General features: G+C 42.7%; 1 protein-coding gene across 5 annotated transcripts in view; it reads right to left on the bottom strand.

The window, feature by feature from the left end:
* Nucleotides 1-21,913, bottom strand: part of SEMA5A (semaphorin 5A) — a 472,280-nt gene that overhangs the window by 163,782 nt on the left and 286,585 nt on the right. For all 5 annotated transcript variants that reach the window (XM_053202211.1, XM_053202205.1, XM_053202198.1 and 2 more), the window contains 3 exons: nucleotides 12,797-12,859; nucleotides 2,327-2,425; nucleotides 680-893 (listed from right to left, as the gene is read on the bottom strand). In XM_053202211.1, the coding sequence (XP_053058186.1) occupies nucleotides 680-893; nucleotides 2,327-2,425; nucleotides 12,797-12,859 (376 nt within the window). The remainder of the gene's footprint in view (nucleotides 1-679; nucleotides 894-2,326; nucleotides 2,426-12,796; nucleotides 12,860-21,913) is intronic.

Raw genomic sequence — 21,913 nt, 5'->3', positions numbered from 1 at the left:
AGCCTTTTTTCTGACATTGATCAAGCTCTTTGGAGCACGTGTGGCCAAACGCATTCTCTTACACGGTGTCTGAAAATTCCATAAAATGCTTGTAACTCCCCTTTTTTACATTTATGATAAGTTAAGAAAGAATGTATATGGATGTACAGATATCTCTGATACAACATCAAATTTCCTGAACTTCAAACAATAGCCTAAAAAGCAGCCTAAGGTCCATGAATAGTCATGTCACCATTAGCCCCATTATTCTGGTCCACGGTGTTGACCGTCTCTCTTCCCTCCTCCTACTACAGAGCCACATACAATGCCCTTCCACACAGATGTACAAAACAAGTTATATTTGGTTTCTTTAGAAAATGAAGAAACTGGCACCTGGGTGGTACAGTACAGCTGAACAACTGACTCCTGATTTTGGCTCCGGTCATGATCTCACAGTTCATGAGATCGAGCCTCACGTCGCGCTCTGTACTGACAGCGCATGGAGGCTGTCGGGATTCATTCTCCCTCTCCCTCGCTCTCTGACTTTCTCGCTTTCTCTCTCTCAAAATAAATAAACGTTTAAAAAAGAAAATGAAGAAACTGTTTGTCTTCAGAAGCTGGGAGTTTGCTTTCAAAGCATGAAGTAACCAGGCATTACAGACGAAGGAGGTGGGGAATCAGCCGTGCCGGTAACACTCACCATTAAGCCATTTGGAGTTGTACTGTGCTGTGCGGAGAGGAGGTAAGATGCCCAGACTTCGGTAAATGGCAGGATCCCGTCCGGGAAAATCCATGGCTGTTGCAGCGTAGAGCTCCCCGCCGGCCGTGAGAAGAGCCGTGGAATTGTGCTGGGGACTGTAGGGACAGCGGGCCATGCCACTGATCTGATCATGGATCTCAGTCAGGTTGCTCAACTACGGGAAAGGGCAAGACAGAGGAAACCAATTATTGCTCGTGAAAGCCCTTTAATTGTGTTAATGGATTAGGTCCTCCTGAACTGCAAATAAGGCATGGTGCAACAAACTCTCTGGGGCTCAGGGTAAGACACGACAAATGTTCACACTCCCGTGCTGATGGCAACATCCGGCGGAGGATGTGGACAGAGAATCCACCCGTCATCTCCCTCACTGTCCCCTCAGACTGGCTGGACAGGGTGCCACTGAATTCACAAATACCAAGTTAAGACTTCTGTGTGTGGGTTCTGTTTATAAGGCATGGGCACTGCAGATCTTTCCACTGTAATGAAGCAAATTTCAGTATTTATATAAATAGAAACCACAATAAAGATTAAGCACAAATGTATCACTATAAGTGAATTCAAACGTTATGAATAGCCCCAAACTGTGCTCACAGGTAAGGGCGTGTGCTGTTTTGTACCCCAAGCCCCAATTTCCAAGACTCTACTATGTCAGTTTTTGGACAGACAACTCTGTGTCTTGCAGGCCATCGGCTGTGAACCCAGCTTCTCAGATGTTGGATTCCCAACCAATCATTGAACGAGAAAAGTTCCTAGGACAACAGGGACCAAAGGGCAACCACCACATGGGGTAGATGTCAGGGTTCCATAACCGAGTAGGTGCAAAGCGTTTAGAACGGGGTGTGATACTGGGGGCTCCCTCTGTGATCCTCCTTGTCATCCTCCCTATATTTCCAATAACTGAATGCTAGCTTGGAAATATTGCAGATGAATAAATTCAGGCTTTGAGAGGAGTCGTGTGACCAGGAAATGAACATCATGGTAATTCTTCATTATGCTCCCTGTGGAACACCAGACCAATATCTCCAACTAGGAAGACTGCCCATGTGCTCTGACCTACAGGTGTAAGACATGGGTGCCGGAAATTCTTCTGTCACAGGACAGGTTGACAGAAAAAGGAAAAGGACAGGTTGGAAGTTCACTTTGCCTAGGGCTTCATTCGTTTGTCTGCTTGTTTTAATGTTTTTTGACGTTGCTCTCATCCAACTTGCAAGTTCTATTTTCTTCCTTTGAATTATGATTTTAAGGCCCTTTTAGATACTTCTCAGTATCTCTATAATAAATCAAGATAAATGAAGAGCATGTTGAGGATTTGTGTTCAGGATCACTGGTGGGGATAGAGCTGATAGAAGCAGTTTAGAGACATATTTAAATTTAATTAAACAAGTTATAGTTATGTTCAGCTCTTTATATAATAGATGATGTGATTAGTAATAAATCAGTACATTGAACATTGAGTTTGAAAAATATATTTTTTAATTAAAAAAATGACTCCTTAGGGAATAGACATACACGTAAAACAACAGTTTTAATAGAATGTTTGGATTTTCCCAGTATTCAATTCTGTCAACGCTCAAAATGAACACCTACCGAGCGGTTGGTGCAGACAGGCGTGAAAGCATTGGTCCCACAAGTAAATAACCGGTCGCCACCCACCAAAAGCACCCGGACGTAGTTCTGACATTCCTCCTGAGAAGAAAAAAAAAAAATCACAAGAAACATGTTACCAAGTCCTGAACACGAAAGGAATGGTTAATCTGAATATATTCTGATCGGCTAACATATTAAATGATAATTAACCACTAAAGAGAAAAAGAAAACAAACAAAAAACCTTTTAGATATTGACCAAAAAATGACAACAAAACTGTTAAATAATCTGACCTTCGTTACCTGCATACTACTTGTTCAATAGAAGACATTTATGAAGATAAATATACATTCAATTAAAAGCTCAAAGCATGTGTCTTCTGATGAATGTGGTTTCATTTCGAATTGTACCTGTTAACACTGCAAACCTTAAATCACCTTTGACATGTGTTAGGAGAATAAACAAAAGGAAGCTATGAGATATTGCTCATGAAACAGTGTCTTAGAAAACTTCTCCAGAACTTTGGGAAAAAAAAAATGTTACAAATGCTTCTCCAAAGGGAAGGGTCACATGTGAAAATCTGGATACAAATTGCAACAAGTTTTACATCAAGTTTTCAAACCGTTGTTACATACACGATGAGAATCTATAAATATTTTTGATTCCTTATGCAAAAGTAAAAATGTAACTAATAAGGAAAGGATGCCCAGCAGAAACCCCATGCTGGGTGTCCACCCGGAGTTGAATATGTTTCGTGCTTGCAGAACATGCATAGAAAATCTGGGGCACGGTCATAATAGTTCACCGACTTCTGAGCTACAAAGCCCTTCATTCATTCAGCAAGCATTTACTGATTAGATATCCTCCGGCAGACATGTGCCAGAGGTCACAATCTAAGCACTTAGCAGAAAATGAAAATACAGGGCCATAACAACTAATATAGAGCTTTCCATAGAACAATATGTTACTACCTGCAGAGGGGAGGGGAAGGGAAGAAACGTAGGAAGCCTTCCCAAGGGAGGTGACATCTAATGTAAGTTTTAAAGGAAGAATAGAATTCAGTGAGGCTTCCTGGAGGAAGCGCCATCTGACACTTGGAGGATTTTGCTGACCTAAGGGGGAAAAAAAGACACTCCAGGCAGTGGGAGGGGACCGTGGCAAGGCGCCGTGGCTAGACAAAGTGTGGCACTTCCATTGCAGATGGAAGAGGTAACACACAATCTGGGGAGCCAGACACGGGCCAGTTGTGCCTCATGAATGTGAATTTTACCCGGAAGGTGAAGGGACGCCTCGTGAGCTTGCACTGCTTGCAGTCTGACCTTGACCCAATGTTTGCGGTTGAAGGACCACTCAGGAATCAATGTGGAAGCTAAACGTGAGATAGGGAGACTACCGTTCGGGAGGCAGGCCAGGAAACCGCTTCCTTAATTGGGTCCCCGGTCATTCAGTGCCTGGACCGGGCGGAAGTGTGAAGGTGCAAAGCCAGGATGCAGTGAACCAACAGGACGTGGTGAGGAACCAACCGGGTGGACAGAGCAGATGCTGCGCGATCCAGGACGGTTTGAATCACGCGCTGCCCCACGTAAGAAGCCCTGCGTTTGTTGGCACAGCAATGCCCTCTCCAATCAAATGGAACCCCAGTCTCCACGGGGTGTTGATTTGCCATAACTCAGTCTGCTTGTTGGCCTGGTCACCATGACATTGAAAAGAGCTAAGTTTTGGGATCTCCTCTCTAAATGTAAAGTGAAATGTCAAGGGTAGGTAACTCTCCTAAGACCATTACTAGAAGTGGTAGCAAATGATCACCAGCTGCTAATCTGGACACCCCTTGAGGGGAAAAAAAAATAGTGAAAGACCTAAGCTGAGTATCAGAAGAATCAAGGAGTATAAACAGGAGGCAGTAAATTGGGTAACTGAGAAAGGTATGTCAGACGGGGAAGAGGCTTGTTCTGTTCTGTTTTGTTTTTATGACTAAGGAAAGGGCAGAGAGTTCTAAAGGGAAAGAACAAAACAAGACTCCAAAGAGTCACATGGTTCTCCATTCCTAGGCTCAGGGACCACATGGAAGAGGCAGAGGAGGGATGCAGGGGACCGCCCACATCAGCCAGCACAGGGGCACGGGAGTGTGCAAAGACAAGCGTGAAAAACTGAAGCCTAAGCATGTCTGAGGGAGACTCCAAAAAACCAAACAAAAACGAAAACAAACAAACAGACAAAAATAACTTTGGAGAACATGGGCTGAGAGGGTTTGATGCCCTAGCAGATGAAACAGACGCAAACCTGACACTGTAATCAATATGAGATGGAAAATTACAAACAATGGAGACAGGTGAGGATTTTATTTGTTCTTTGCTGTGCTTTTAGAATTCTTTCAAGAAGGAGTCTGTGGCCGTTTAAAGCAAGAGACTGACACAAGGTAGAATGTGCCAGAAGCAGTCCTACAGCCGTGAACACAGCCAAGGGTACGTTATTCCAAGATCCCGACTGAAAGATGATGCCTACAGACAGGGTGGAGAGAAAGCAAGTGCCCCTAATCAATTATGGGAAGGGAAACAATCATGATAACAAGTGGATGTTTATCTTTATCTTCCAAAAGAGAGACAAAGTGAAGAAAGGACTGGAGGTCATTATCATTCATGAAGGCCCATCACAGCCTTGATGAAGCAGGTTAGGGAATGGGATAACCAGCCTGCAGAAGTATGCCAGAGAGGCAGGACAAATCCAACTCCTACTTTTTGTAAATCTTAGAAAAAAAGCAAATGGTGGGGGTGGCGCCATATTATTTCAACTGGAACAGAGAATTGTAACAAGCCTGTTCCCGTAAGAATGTGAGAGGGTGCTTGGGGGCTCTACTGTCTCAGAATGGTCACGTGCCCGTGGGCTCCCCTGCTCAGTGAGGATGCAAGGCAGGAGGGAGAAAGATGTCAAGGACCAGGACGACCGGACATGGATGTCTGCATGGTCTTTTTCTCAAGGATGGAGGACAGACCCAGCCTTGCACTGTAAATGGGACCCGACGAGGGTAATGTTCTAGATGAGCTCAGGATCATGCTGGGATGCACCAGATGGAGGAGGAGAGGCGGAGGGAGGAGGAGGTTTGCATTATCACCAGCGAGGCTAGGACAAGGTCGTTTGCCCATTGTGTCCCATAAGAGGAATTTTTGGAGGCATGTGTACTTCTGTGTTTCTTCTTATGTGTCAAGAGCTGAACTCATTTGCCCAAAGTCTGGCTCAGCTCAGCTCAGCTCACAGCCGCCCTGCTTGAACTCCCTTAAAAGTCACCTCATGTTTAATTCACAGACTGATTCAGCTGATTCTAGGAGCAGGTTGGATGTGAACCCTAAACAAATAATGCATTCAAGACAATTTTTTTAAGAGAAACTGGCGTAAGTTCAGACAAAAGAGAAATGTAGAAAATACAGCAATGGAAGAAAGTAAAGGTACTTAGCTTCTGAGCAGCAGATAAATTTAGGAATCAGAAAGTCAGAATTACCAAGGAAAGGAAATGGCCCGAGTGCCGGGCTCTCCATAATCAATGTCCTGCTGCAGCCGAGCCTAAGACTCAAATTCTCCTGCGGAAAATCTCCTTCCCAGTGGATCGCCTTGTGGGTCACAGGTACACGCCTGGCCATTTCGTGGGTTATTTAAATGTTCTAGAAATACCGCTTGTTTTAAAGTGCAGGCTTGATATAGAAGTCCTGTTAGGAGATCCTGTTACAGGTTTGTCTTGTAAATCGTCTCATCTAAATTTCTTCGAGTTTCCTTTTCTCATCTAAGAATTGTTTCTTTTTATCCCATTTCTGTATTGCGGACGTGGTTTAAGGGAATTAAATGAATTCTGCTTTTCCAAGAAGCCACAGTGCTGATTTCCAAGGACGCTCGCAGCCTGCCACATGGCTTCTGTTGTTGATAAGGAGGGTCATCAATCTACACTTTGATAATAACACTTGAACATTAAGCGACTCATGTGTGCCTGTGATCCCACAGGCCGGTCAACCTGTCCTTGACTTCGAAGCAATTCTCATTTGAATTGAGAGCTGGGATGCACAGTTGCTGACTCACTGGAAGAGCTTTCAAGATGGCGGCAGGCCAATGCCCACTTGGTCTCAAGGACCTACAGCCCCGACCCCAGGACAGCAAACACACGGTTTAGGACCATTTTCTCAAGGAATTAACTGGTTTTGCCTTACAGAGTTCATCATTTTTTCCCCAAGGGGTATGTTCTGCTTGAAGAAAGAACGTAACCATGTAGAAAGATGACCTATAAACATGGTGGATGTCTCAGCAATCCCCAGCCCACGGCCAGCCCATCCATACTAGGGGTGAGGACTGGAGGGTGAGGACTGGAGCCTGGCAGCATTTATGCTAATGACAGCACTCCCACTGAAAGCAGAATGTCTCTCTTAGTGATGCATCACCTTTGCAAGCATCCAGAGTGCCAAAGAGTAATTGATAGTAACTGCACGTGCCTCTCATGTTCAATGTACATTTATTGAAAGTCACGATGACCAGTTGGATCTTGAGAAATTGCATCATCCAATCAGGTGTGTGTGTGTGTGTGTGTCTGTGTGTGTGTGTGTGTGTCTGTGTGTATAGATACATGTGGGTATGAGACATATATGTAAGACATATGTGTATAAGATACACATGTATTATATATGTATATAGCTGCATACAGATTACAGAAGTTTAAAAGATTATTTATTTTGAGAGAGAGAGAGAGAGAGCATGAGCAGAGGAGGGTCAGAGAGAAAGGGAGAGAGTCCCAAGCAGGCTCTGCACTGTGAGCACAGAGCCTGACATGGAGCTTGATCTCACAAGCCATGAGATCACAACCTGAGCTGAAACGAAGAGTCGGGTGCTCAACCGAATGAGCCACCCAGGTGCCCACAGAAATTTAAATAAATATATGGATGCCAACGTACCTATACTTTTAAATCGAGATGTACATACCTATAAGCATACAGATATAAATAGACACATTTGTATATGGATATATATTAACATATCTATTGTATGCTACATAATACATAAGGTATTGACAAATGAAAGTGTATTTATTATGCATATATTTACATATGTGACTGTTTTCAACTGAACTAACTCCACACAAAACTTGTTGGGGACACCTCAATTTAAAAAAACCCAAACTTGCTGCACAGGACCTACACAGGTTGTTAGCATCTCACCCAAAGAATCCTCAATTTTTGCAGCAATTATATGGAATAAATTCAGGTCTGTAGTGTGCTGCATGCTTTAGGTCAAGAATTCCAAATGCAGGTGCTTTGGGCGAAAAGGTCCAAGCGACCCCCACATGCCACCAGGCTCCTGAGCACGATGGTGTCATGTTGTCTTTCCAGTCCTTGCACAGCTGGACAACGTGGCTAATAGAACCACAGGAAGAACCATACACAGAGCCCTGGACTCCAATCAAAACTCTCCCACTAAGTAATCCTGGGAACTTGGTGTTCAAAGTACTGCGATGAGATCACGAGCAAGAAAACTGAGAATTATAAACTCTGGCTTGTACACCAAGCAGCTCCTGGCGCCCTCGACAGCCTGTGCATTTCCTACAGGGCGCGGCGGAAAGGGCTGCGGAGTGACCCCAGACAGACGAGGAACCCGTGTTAGGGCAGGAGGAGTGCCTGTTTGCGTTTAAAATAATATCTGTTTGGGAGACATTTAAATAATTCTCGAAGCCAGTGTCTATACTGGCATTTGAGAAAGAAAGTAATACAACAGACTTTATTCTACAAACTTTTAGAGTACAGAAAAACGGGTTCTTCTTCCTTTCGCTGCGTGAAAACGTTTGAGTCGTTGTAGGTAACATCATGCTCTTTCCCCAAAGTGGGCTGAAAAAAAGTTTAAGTTTATTTGAGAGAGAGAGAGAGAGAGAGAGAGAGAGCACAAGCAGGGGAGGGGCAAAGGGAGAGAGGGGGAGAAAGAGAGGATCCCAAGAAGGCTCTGTGCTGTCAGCTCAGAGCCAGATGAGGGGCTCGAACTCACGGAACCGTGAGATCACAACCTGAGCAGAAGTCAGATGCCTACCTGACGGAGCCACCCAGGCTCCCTGAAAATTTTCCAAGTACAACTGGACTCAAACCTCACAGAGAACCGGCGGCCTCAGTGCCTGCTTTCTCTTCTAAATGGGCCTGAGTCAAAGATTTGGTGACATTTTCTCGACCTCCGTCCATGAGCGGTCAGTTGAACAGACTACATGTGAAATGGTGCCCGTGTGGGTCCCAGCAATACCCGGAGGCGGGGAAATGGGTCACCTTTCTTCTCCCCTGCCCTGTAGCCAGCTGAGGAATGTTCCCACCGCCCCGCAGCTCAGCCCCCCTCCTCCGCGCCTGGCTATGCCGGCTGTATATACACCATGCTGCACAGACCACTGTTGGGGGAGAGAGAAAACAAACATGCATTCACTCCAAATGGCTGGCATTTTTCTCATTTTCTAGATGCCACATTTTGCATTATTCTTTTCATTTTGGGGAGAAGGGAAACTTTGTACTTCTGTGTGAGTTGTCGTAACACCGTGCACAAACAAAAAATACGAAATCGCTGAATTCTCATTTCTAAACTCAGGGCTATTAAGAAAAGCCTGAATTCCACTCCTCCAAACAGATGTGACAACAGGCCTCCTTCATCCATGAGGACACTTTCCAAGACCCCCCAGTGGATGCCTGAAATCACGGTTAGTACCAAGCCCTGTCTATATATAGTATGAGTTTTCCTATACGGTCACAGCTGTGATAGAGTTTCATCTGGAAGCTAGGCACGGTGACAGGTTACAGCAACAAATAACAAAACACAACAATTATAATAATACACCGTAGTCCAAGTTTTGTGAATGTGGGCTCTCGCTCTCTCTCCCTCAAAATATCTTACTGTGTTACAACCTCCCTTCTTCTGTGGATGGTGAGATGCCTACGTGATGAAAAGAAGGGAGGGGAGGGGCGCCTGGGTGGCTCAGCCGGTTCAGCGTCCAACCTCAACTCAGGTCACGATCTCACGGCTCGTGGGTTCGAGCCCCCTCGTCGGGCTCTGTGCTGACAGCTCAGAGCCTGGAGCCTGTTTCAGATCCTGTGTCTCCCTCTCTCTCTGCCCCTCCCCCACTCTCTGTCTCTCTCAAAAATAATAAACATTAAAAAACCTTAAACAGAAAAAGAAGAAGGCAGGTGAACGCCACAGGTGCTGTGACGGGGCGCGAGGCCACTACTGACCTTCTGGTAGATCACAAGGAGGACCCTTTGCTTCGGGACAACTGGCTGTAGGAAATGGAAACTGTCACAAGCAAAACCGTGGACAAGGGGACAGCTGTGGCTGAAGTGACTCTGTGAAAATGTTTTCTGACCTGGCCTCTTGAACTGTCAGGACAGGCACAGAAGTTTCGAGATGCCTGGGTGGCCCAGTTAGTTGAGCTGCCGACTCTCGATTTCGGCTCAGGTTGTGATCTCACGGCTCATGGGTTCCAGCCTTGGAGCTGGAACAGCTCGGAGCCTGCCTGGGATTCTCTCTCTCCCTCTCTCTGCCCTTCTCCCACGTGTGCATGCTCTAAATAATTAAGTAAATAAATAAATAAATAAATGTTTTCCAAAAAAGAGGCGGTCTCTCTTGGAAAAAAAAAAAGAACAGAGAAATTTGGGTTGTCTGAGTCGTGAATTCAGGGACGAGCCTGGCTGCTCCTTTGCATAGGAAGTGTCCTACTTCCTTCTCTTCTGGGTCCAGCAGCTGGGCTCCGGGCTCTCACCCGATGGCTGCTGTGTCAGGTGCCACTTTAAGAAAGTACCAGAGGGCTCCCGTGTGGCCCAGTTTGGTTACCAGAGGGGCGCCCGGGTGGCTCCGCCAGCTAAGTGTCTGACTTTGACTCAAATCTCAGGATCTCACAGTTGGTGGGTTCGAGCCCTGCGTCGGGCTCTGTGTTGACAGCTCAGAGCCTGGAGCCTGCTTCCGATTCTGTGTCTCCCTCCCTCTCTGCCCCTCCCCCGCTCTCTCTCTCTCAGAAATAAACATTAAAAAAAAAAAAAAAGTACGAGTACTGCTAAATGAGAAAAATGAGCAAGTAAAGGAGGACGGAAAGGCTGGATGTCCCTCCTTCTGCTCTCCCCATCCAAAGATCCCCCCTCCAGGGCTGCTTAGGCTGATGCCTCGACACGCCCATCATGTTATTTTTCGCACATGAACTTTTACTGCACACGGGTCGGCTACACAACGGAATTCCATTCCAGCTGAGCACAGGTTGTGCACAAATGTGTTCGGGCCCATTCATACACTTAGCACAACGCACGAGAGCGTGCAATCTCCCGTCGAGTCCTGGCAGATGAAGCTCATCTTCATCTGTGTTAAGACAGTCTTAAAAAATGCCATCCACAAATGTCGTTTCAATCAATTTGCAACTACTGAGAGGTGCCATTGTTTTTAACCTATTAAAACCAGAAAACGTATGGAGCTTGAAGGTCTGGTTTTATTGGACAACGTTCCCTTCACTCACTTGTCTTCTGTGTTTCAGAAAACTCAGCCGAGGGTAGGAATGATTGATCCCTCATGTCAATCAAGTGCCCATCACCTAATGGAAGGAAAGATGGCCTTTCCCCTCTGTTTCTGAGTTGCCTCATTTCCAACATCATGACCAAACAACCAAGTGGTCGTAGCTTAAGGCAAAACATGGGTCGGTTTTGACTCAGCAGAAGCAGTTTTTCACTCTGCGTAGTAATGACCTGCTAGGTGGCTACCACATGGATTCTTATAAAATTATTGACACATCGACTATAAGCAGAAAGAAACGTTGGCTACATTAATAATCCCTAAACACATAAGGAACACAAGGAGACTTATGGCCAAAGAAGGGAAGGACACTTATTTTTTTTTTTAATTTTTTAATGTTTACGTATTTTTCAGACAGAAAAAGACAGAGCATGAGCAGGGGAGGGGCAGAAAGAGACAGACAGACAGACAGACAGACAGAATCCAAAGCAGGCTCCAGGCTCTGAGCTGTCAGCACAGAGCCTGATGTAGCGCTTGAATCCATGGACCGTGCGATCATGACCTGAGTGGAAGTCGGATGCGTAACTTAGCGAGCCACCCAGGTGCCCCTGGAAATTTCTGCCTTCTTTCTCTTTCTTCGTCTCCTAGCATTTCCCTGGCTAAGATTGCATTGTCTTCCTTCCCCTCTTCCTTCTTCCTGGTTATTCAAGTTTTGGAAAACCCAATGATTAAGTTCGCTAAGACTGCCCTCCATGTCTGACTCTCAAAACCGTTAACTTGAAAGACAGAGAAATGGGCAATGCAAATGGGTAAAATAAAGTGCATAACAGTCTTACCCAAGTACAGACAGTGTGACGATCTTTCACCAGTGCTCACTCCATTCGCCACATTTTCCCCAAGCTCTTGGCTCTGGGATCACATTGGCACAGGGAACCTTTCTTGCTGTTCTTTGTGTATCTGTTCTTCTCTCTAACACAGAGTGTGATTCACATTGGAAAGGACCGTACTCCCATAAAGTAAGACCATCACTGTCAGAACGAGACATAATGAGCCCATGTACCAGCTGCAAGAGAATTTCCTCAAGATGATGCGGTGTAACTTTCTCAGAAACAGAGTTCCTTGGATGAAGGAACTCTGCTTTTATTGAGCCCACCAACTGTGTGGAAGCAGGTCTGCCCCGTGCACAGTCGCTCAAGAAACGCACTTCCAACCTTGGCTATAAACTGCTCTTTCCAGGGGCACCTGGATGGCTTAGTCAGGTAAGCATCAGACTCCTGATTTTGGCTCAGGTCATGATCTCCCGGTTCATGGGTTTGAGCCCTGCACTGGGGCTCCACACTAACAGTGGGGAGCCTACTTGGGATCCTCTCTCTGCCCCTCCCCTGCTTGTGTTCTCTCTCAAAATAAATAAATAAATAAATAAACAAACAAACAAACAAAAAAACAAGCATTGTGTGTGTGTGTGATATTCAACTGCTCTTTCCTTAGAAACTTGGGGATGCAAATTTTCATATGGAAAGAGAAGGGGTGGGTAGCAGACAGAGAGAGAGAAGGAGTTTATTTTATACATAGGTTAAGATGAATTTATAAAGAAACCTCATAATTTCTGATGTAATAATTTTATTTATCAAATGGTCACTTTATGGGATTAGCTCTAAGATATGATGGGAGGGGAATCAAAATGTTACTTCAAACATTCAGGCCCATATTTTTCTGAATGATATTAAGGCCAATTGATTTCATGTCACAGCCTAATGATTAATTGTGCAAATCAGATCGGATCTTACAGTCCCAATCCTTTTTGGAAACCGTGGTTAATCCTGATTTAAATATTAAAGCTTTGAGAATCCACTGTACCTATATTTTGCATCTTGCTTGTTTCCAATTTCCATGGCACTATCATCAGGAATGGCCTTCATATTAAAATGCCCCACATATATTCCTTCCAACAGGTGGCCACACCCTTCCTTATGCCCACGCTCCTTACCTTTGATTTGCCCTTACTGTAACAGGCCTTCTTGGTGACTTCGTCACAGCCCCACTCCACAGCCTGTAGGAAACACCAAAATGACAGCACTTGGTATGGTTTTGACTGAATAAACAGGAAAAAATAATAAGCCACCGGTACTCAGATAAGGAAATGTGGGCATACCGTGGAGCCAGTAAGAATTTACATTAAATCCACGAAATTCACGCATAGGGGCTTATACCTAGCTTTGAAATCAAAGCCTTTGAAAGGACTGGTCCCCTAAGCTTTTGCATGTAAGCAGTAACAGTGTGATAGTTAGACCCATCACTGTAAGCAGGCAAGGAGTGGGTGTCACTTGAGTGAAACTGTCACTTGAGTGAAATCACAGGACAGATCCGCAGCATGCGGAAAAGCCAAGCCTCGAAACAAAATGATCCGAATACTCATTTGGACATTTGTGTTTTCTCTTAATAGTATGTCATTTATCAATATTCAAAGATAATGGAGCAAGGATGATTTTGCATACCCTTAGTCCCAAGATCCATATATAAATGATGAATAGTCAATAAAACACACAGCTCAGGCAAAGAACCACTTCACCTGATGCCAGTAATTTTCATACTGTTATCAGCTCTAACTAAACACTTAGAGCTGCAGCCCGTGGGCATTTTTTCCCAAGCTTTCCAAATTGAACTCACAGTGATCAGATTGATACGCCTACTTTCACACGGCTGCCGACTCACAAAGGGAACCTGTGATTAGTTGAGATAGTATACGGTGTTGATTTCACTGGAAGAAATGAAGCCTGCACACGTTAACCATCTACATGCTGAGACTGTGAATCATTTCTTTGAACAGACTGAAGCATCTGAGTTGTTCATCTTTTGTCGTCCTGTCGGTTTGTGTTTCATCCTACTACGAGAGCTGGAATTTCCAGAGAATTTAGGATTTCTGAAGAACCAGTTAAATCATTATCAGGGAAAAAAATTTACGCGAGGGACAATTTTTTGTTAGTTTGAACCAATGTGAGACAATATAGTAAACAAAGCCAAAAATAAGCTACTGTCCAATATTAGGAAGGAGAATAATGGCTTCAGTCTTCCTTCTAGAAAGGAGACATTTTTCAATTCTCCTAAACCTAGGAGAATAACAGAGTAATGGTAGCAGCATCATCTAGTATCGACTGTCCTCCAAAGAATGTTACATAACAGAGACTAAAGCACAAAACACTGCAACTTGTATAATTTATCTTTCTTGGCAAATATGAGTCCATAAGAAAAGTATTCTAAAGAGAACCCCCTCAGTGTCTTTCAAACAGAAACAATACTATAACTGTTTCCTCTTGTGTGGACTTAGAGATTTTTGTGGGTGTCAACATCTGATAAGAGAATTCGTTAATTCTTTCTGTGATTTCTTCCTGTTCATAATGGTTAAAGGCAGCAATAAAGTCACAGCTAGTCAGCATCTGATGTGAACAAATGACTTGAATTCCCTGCTAGGATGACAAATACTTCCGTGAAAAGAGAGGACACCTCTCGAGAAGAGATAAGGGTTTCAGGAGCACGTGCAGATCTAGTGTCCCCACGAGGCTCACCTAAAATAAGTGATTACTATTACTCTGAGTGGACCTTTCTCAGATCTCTTTACAAAACTGACTTTGTTGTTTGTATTGAAATAAAGATACCCATATGTCTGCCCTTTGGTCAACTCAAAACAGAATCAACACACTACAACATGCTCTTCAACAAAGCTGACCTTACTGCAACTTTGACTTCTTATCACCAAGGGGATTTAGTTATACAGTTACCAGGACAACCACACAATAAAAAGCTTTAGATAAAGAGGCACTCCTAGGGGCTCTTGTTATCTAGTGATTTTGTTGAAAGTTAAATAGTAATTTCCTTTTCAGTAAACCTAAGACCTATGAGGAGCATGGTTAGTCCGAGGGTTGCAAGGATATTTATCAAATGCCATCAAAATTTCTCCAATCCTTCTGCCGAAATGGCAAACAAATAGTTTCCCCAGTCTGCCTAGTGCCCGAGTAGCCTTTGCGTTTTCAAGATAAATACTGGCCAAGGACTGGAAGGGGAAAGTAATAGAAAAAAGAATGAGAGTTTTCAAAAATATGTCATGACTTTATCCAGTTTAGCAAGAAAGCGTACCTGCACCCACAAGCTGATTAGACCACTAGAAAATAGGATGAGTCTTACAGATTTTTCTGAAGACAGTTATTAAAAGTAGCAAAGTTACTTCCAAGGCATTTTCATTACAGTATAACCAGTTTTCCAATAATATTCAAATCCAGAATTAATTGAAGACCATGACTGTATAGCTTTTCTGTTGATTCGCTTCCTACCTGAACAGAGGACAGGAGAGAGAGACAGGATTTATGTTAGGAATGGACTGAGCTACCTCTTGTGAAGCTGGATAAGTATTACCGGATGTCACAGGACTTATCAAAGAATACAGTGGGAAAACATGTCTTTTCCGGATTGGTCTAAAATCGAATGTTCCCGATTAATCCCAAGTGTCTTTCTATCCCCTCAGTGAACTAGAGATTACCCATTTGACCACTTCACAGCTGGGGATGGTGGGGGGGGGGGGGGCGGTGGGAGGGGGATGGCAGGGAACAAAAACAAACAGCCAAAAAAACCCACCACTTTAATTAGAAAGAAATACAAGTATCAGTAGAATCCTCCTGGACCAGAGTGTACTTCTCGGAGTTACTCATTCTGTTTGAAATTAAATCATGTTTGAACCAAGTCATAACTTTCTTTCGTCCACAAGACTTGTTCTAATCAATTAAATTCCTTTTAATCAAGCCTTCTCACTCTATCTTCAAAGAAGATTCTTTGTTATTCTTTCACGCATCATCATTTTGGAACAAACCCCACTGCTGATTTGTGAAGCCATCTTTCCAGCTGACTTCCTTTTAAGACACTTTCCCCATCCACACGAACCTATCTTTATGGCAGTCAAAACAACTGTGAAGGCATTTAACATCCTATGTTTCAGATCTCTGTACAACACTCATGATCTTCTTTCTTGAGTCTGGGTTTTTGTTTTTTGTTTTTTTTTTTGTCTTCTTAAATCTAATTTTTATCATCTCTTGTCTTTTTCTATTGCACAATAGCCTCATAGAGAAAAAAAACGTTAATTCTCTTTTCTGTTCTGCATTTAATCTTCATTATATTTTCTGGCAGCAGACAAGTACAGTAATATTGTGGTTACATGGATATCCATAGGCTACAGAGACCAGGCAAAGAGTGTGAGACATCCACATCTTAAAAGACACGAAGATTCCTGTTTGTGGAATGTTTTTTTGTTGTGTGTTGTTTTGTCTGTAAATACACACCGATAACATCTGTGCCATTCAGCCACTTACAGATTTGCTTTATGGGCACACGTTCAATGTCTCTTTCATGTGATACATGGTTAGTGAGCTCCGATGGAAGAGAAACAGACATATACAGGATATTTGCACACACCAGGTATTAGTTTATGATAAAATATAAGTGTCTTCCATCATCTGGACAGCACTTGCCAAATGTGAGAACTCCACAGTGGTCATTTCCATTGTAACAACAGCCATGTTCATCTCAGGCCCAGGGATACCCTGGAGCTCTCAATATCATCAACTTTCAGGAAAGCCACAGTGCTACAGGCAGATGGAAAAGGAAATAGAATAGGTTTACAGAAAATCATTTAATATCTGCAGAAATCCTGGGGATGTAAGGAAACGCGACACGGCACATACCTCACCATGATGCACATACACACGCTCAAGCTATGATAAACGGAGCTAGGATCTCAGGAGTAGATCCGATGTGGGAAAGAGAAAAGATTGGCTCTATGTACGTGTTACATACATATAAGTCCACAGTTCTCAGAAGTATATAAACAAAGCTGTGTATTATCACATTCCGCAGCGAGAGAAGTTAATTAGACAGGGACCAGCAAAGGCAGATACTTTTCATAAAAATGAAGAGAACAACATTCTAGGCAGATGGGCCACTACTCTTTCAGCAGATGGCTTTGCTAATTAGATACTGGCAAAAGATAACATTTAAAAACACTAATTTAATTACACAGTGCCAAAAATTAACAACCACCTGAGGGCTTTACATATATATATATATATATATATATATATATGTATATATACATATATATATATATATATATGTATATATACATACATATATATATGTACATATGCACAATTGCATTCATATTCTTATGTCATGGATTTCTGTGAAATGCTGGAGAATGTTAAATCGTGGTGGCAGCTATAAACACATTGCCAGGGAATGTGAGACCATATCCTTGTTCAAAACAGCAGCGAAACACAAATGAGTTGGAACTTGAAATAACTGTGACTTTTACGTAACTCGAATAAAGTGTTATAATCCAGTTATCCTTAAGCGCAGACATGCTCACTAATTACCTTTAGTGGCCACACATGACAGGTTTACAAGTAGCACTAGAGATCGAATGGTGTGCCTCGAAAGACACGAGGGGTAAATAGTTTAGTCGCTCTGGAAGGATCTGCTCCACATCCCTCTTTCTTTACTTCTTAGTGTCTATTGTATGTACGTTTGCTTTTAATGCTAATTTGCGGTGCACTTGCATTTACGTCCACAGCAAGTATAAGCGAGTCTATTTCATTCTTCCTGCTGACCTCCACATCAGAGAACTCTAAGGGGACATTAGTCCTATTATCCAACTGCTGGGTTTCCATCCTCGTTACACTGACATCATCCAAAATTAGAGAAACACGTTACTTTAGAAATCCCATAAAAACGTGTTGGTACTATTTTTAAAAACCTGATATCGAAGCCCAAGATTTTCTTCCACATAAGAATACCAAATCAAACTTACTGTGGTAATTGCACAGCGGAGTTCCCAACTTGTTAAATGCTCGCTGGGCCTTCTGATTTTCGCTGGATCTTTCTAAACTGAGGGCTGTTTTGTAATTGAGGAGACAGTATATTAGATTCCTAGGGCTTTTATAACAAAGCACCGTGGCCTGGGTGGCTTAGCAACAGAAACTCACTCCCTCACAGTCCCCGAGGCTAGAAGTCTAAAGTCAAAGTGACAGGAAGGGTCCTCCTTCTGGAGTCCCCAGGGGCCAGTCGGCTCCCTGCCCCTCTCATAGTCTCTGTCGGTGCCCGGTAGCCCTGGTGTTCCAGGCCTTGTGGAACCATCACGCCAGCCTCTGCCTCTGGTTGTCCAAATGCCCTCTTCCTATAAGGTGACTGTTCTTTGATTAAGGCCCACCCCACTCTAAGAAAACCTCATTTTAGCTAATTACCTCTTGCAAAGACTCTACCTCCAAATAAGGTCACCTTCTGAGAATCTGGGTGGACATGAATTCTGGAAGGATATTATTCAACCTGGCACACAGAGTGTGACATGAAAGTAAGAGTCTGAGATTGACAATTAATAGTACACAAATAAGGGTCACTGATTTTCTGGAAATGAGCTGCCAAATCTTAGGCAAAATATTGATAATAATTTACAGAACTCTTGCATTGCGCTAACTATAGATCTGGGTGTTTTTATACATTTTCTAAGTCTCTACAATTTTATGTGAGAGATAACATTACTAAACATTCTGGATGAGGACGTCAGCTATATAACTTTCCAAGGCCACAAAAATGGTGAGTGGGACATCAAGATTTGAACTTGGTACCTTGGATTGAAGTCTGTGCTCTCCCATCATCGAAGTTGTTAAAGTGACCCTCATTACTGATTGTCGTGGTTCCTTTGCCCCACAATGTAGAGAAATGCACGCCTCAATCACAGAAATTTGCACACATCTAAGTTCAGAGCTGTTGGCATTCAGTAAATATTAACTAATCATAAAAGATATTGATTCCTTTGTCATGAGGCTATGGATTTTTAAAGCTTCTGGACCTATTGATGGTCCTAGTATTGATCTTAAGTGGGCCATGATTCACTAATGAAACTCTAAGGTCAACAACTGCATGGCCAAAATAAGACATAAAAATCTTAGGTTGGTTTTGTAAAATTAAACATCTTGAACATGAGAACACAGTCTATTCTTGACGACAACAGCAATGTTGTACTTTTGAAAATGAATACTGAGGAGAGCGTGGGTGGCTCAGTCAGTTGAGCATCTGACTTTGGCTCAGGTCATGATCTCACAGTTCCTGAGTTCAAGCCCCACCTTGGGCTCTCCTCTGTCTCCCTCTCTCTATGCCCCTCCCGTACTTGTGCTCTCTCAAAAATAAAAATAAAACATTAGAAACAAATATTGAAATACTATCCTTCCTCTGCGATAGCCCTGCAAGGGTCCTTCATTCACCTAGAGTAAAAGTCAAAGCCATCTGGAACGTTCTGCCATATCCAGTCACTTATTTTCTATCTCATTTCCTAGTGCCCTCTACCCCACACTCTGCTATGGGAGACATGGGTTCCTTGGTGTGGTCCTCAGACAATGCACACATGTTCCACTTTCTGGAACACTCTTCTTCTAGATACCTACCTAGCTAATGCCTGTGACTCCTGCATATATTTGCTCAAGTACTATCATCCTACGGGGGCCTTTCTAACAATGTATTTAGTAAAACTGCAATCTGCCTCATGAATCCCCACTAGAAGGCAAGCCACATTTGGGCAAACATCTTGCCCTCTTGGTTTTGTGACCCTAGCACCTACAACAATGCCTCACATACGACAAGAACTCAATAGACACTTGCTGAATAAATCAATGCATATAGAATTCTCTGTGCCCACAGCCTTGGAAGTGGCTCTAGGGAACCTTCATAGGACCCCCCATGTGGAATGGGCACATGAGGCTTTGGAGTCCTTGAGTTGGTTGGGCAAGCCCACAATGCACTGCACTTCTGCCGCTAAAGCCTCTCAAGGATTCCCTGCCTAAGCACTTCACTTTGCCCTGACAGCAGGAAGAGGGCTATGAAGGAGGCTGCTCTGTAATGAAAAGCAGGAAGGACCAGAGCAGGATTTCTACACCTCTTCAGCAGGAGACTCATTTCTTTAAGTAAATCCTTAACGATAATCTCACTTTAAGTAAATTCTTATGCATGATCTCATATAAAAGACAGTAAAAGTGGCCTTTACCAAATTCATGTTATAAATGTCAGGATTACAGCATTAAATCGTTAGTAAAATGTAAGAACAAATGACCACTGAGAGTCACAGCACTCGATATCCAATTATGTCCATATTTTGTTTTGGTTTTCTCTTTTGAAATAATACTGATTTAGACACATTAAATAGTGATAAACAGGGCCACCTTTCAATGTCAGTTAACGTGGAGTATAACAAAAATAACAACTGTCACTTCATTCTATGTTCCCCAATAAACCAGGCAATCCAGGTAACATTATAATAAAAGTTAATTCATGGAGGGTTTCCAAAACCTTAACATTTTGTATATTATGGACACCGGTGTAAATGATTTTTAAACAATAGATTTAAAGCATAAGTAATGTACAAAATCCCTGAGCACCTCTAGAATCCTGGGGTTCCAGGAAGCATATCTGACATATTTGGTTTTAGGGCACCGGGTGCCTCTGATACCCAATTTAAATGCTGGGAATGGCCCAAGGAGGGAGAAAAACAAAGTAATAGAGGACAAGCTCTAAGAATCCTACCCCTGAACTTGGATGAACCCCACTGAGATGATTTTGTGAAAAAAAAGTGATTAGGAATGAGACCAATATCAAAGGACATTATAATACGTGGCATAATATTTTAAATTACGATAGTCAGACACTGAAGCATCAAACAATTATTATACTTCAAAAATGGTCCTATTAAAGTAGTACTGGAAGGTAAGCCTGGCACAAGAAGTTGCTCTGGGTTTCGAGAAAATTATTTTCATGGATCCAAGTGGGACTGGTTTGAGAAATGGCATATTATGCAGTTTGTTAGCCTAACCATAGTGGGGAAAAAATCCAATTACCAGAGGAAGGACTATTTTTATATACAAATTTCCTAAAGTATTAGTAGATAAGAAACTCAATTCAAAGTCAATCAAGCATGGGATAAGAATTGCCATTAGAGTAGACCGACTTCCCAAGGACTTGCCTAATTCAACAGCTCCCAATGTTTGTTGGGAAAAAAACTGTTGCTTCTTATGCTGTATTTTCTCTCTGTATTTTTTTTAAACATACATGACGTAGATGATGCCATTCAAGCATCACAGTATCTGTAATGTTCAACAGAAATCCTAATGTTCACTAGAAGTTAGATACATCACACTCAAATTAAAATTAGATGTTATATCTGAAGTAACATTTATTCTGTGCCTGCAAAGAGGTGCCCCAAACGGAATGAGTTGATTATAGAAAGTCATGAAAACCATCAGACCAAGCTAAGTTTGTTCAGACTAGTTGAAAACTTCTATGACAATGACATGAGGTCTTGCAAAATACAAATTAAAAATAAAATAAAATAAAATAAAATAAAATAAAAATAGAGAATGAGCAGTATATTGGCATGGGTCCTTTATAAGATAAGGACCAACTTTAGGGACAAACTACTTGCTATAACGAAGGTTGTCCTGGAAATGTCTTTGCAAGGCTAACTTTGTAGCGTGGCTTTGACCAAAGCATGCTTACACAGGGTACTTGACGATTGGCAATCATATTCTAGAGCCGTTGGGAAAAGTGAAGAGAGACAATTCTAGCCCAAATACAGGAATGAGTGCCCCGGCCATGTAATGAGATTTCATTTGGAAATATAGTCAAAGGGTTCAAAGGGTTCAAAGGGAATGAATCTCACAAGCAATGTGAAATAGATGTAGAAAAAGACTCCAGCAATCACAGCATGAACACAAATGAAGATGCAGAGACACGATAATTCATACACCTTAAATACCATTTGTGACTTTTGCGTATTAGATTTCTCTTGCTAGAACTGTAAGGTCACCAACATCTGGGTCAGCAGCTTTGGTCCCATTATTGTATATTCTGGCTGAAACCTAATGAAGACATTCTACATAAACTATCAGCTTAACAGCCAATATAGATTTAAATAGATGAGTGTTTGTTTTTAGTTTCCTATCAATTTTTTGTCTTTTTCTTCTGAAACTGGCCTCATGAAAACAAACAACACTTCATACCTGATTACTGTCCTCTGCAG

Source organism: Acinonyx jubatus, chromosome A1 (assembly GCF_027475565.1).
Source record: "Acinonyx jubatus isolate Ajub_Pintada_27869175 chromosome A1, VMU_Ajub_asm_v1.0, whole genome shotgun sequence".
In the NCBI taxonomy this organism is placed as follows: domain Eukaryota; kingdom Metazoa; phylum Chordata; class Mammalia; order Carnivora; family Felidae; genus Acinonyx; species Acinonyx jubatus.
This window is presented reverse-complemented; position numbering and strand designations above follow the sequence as displayed.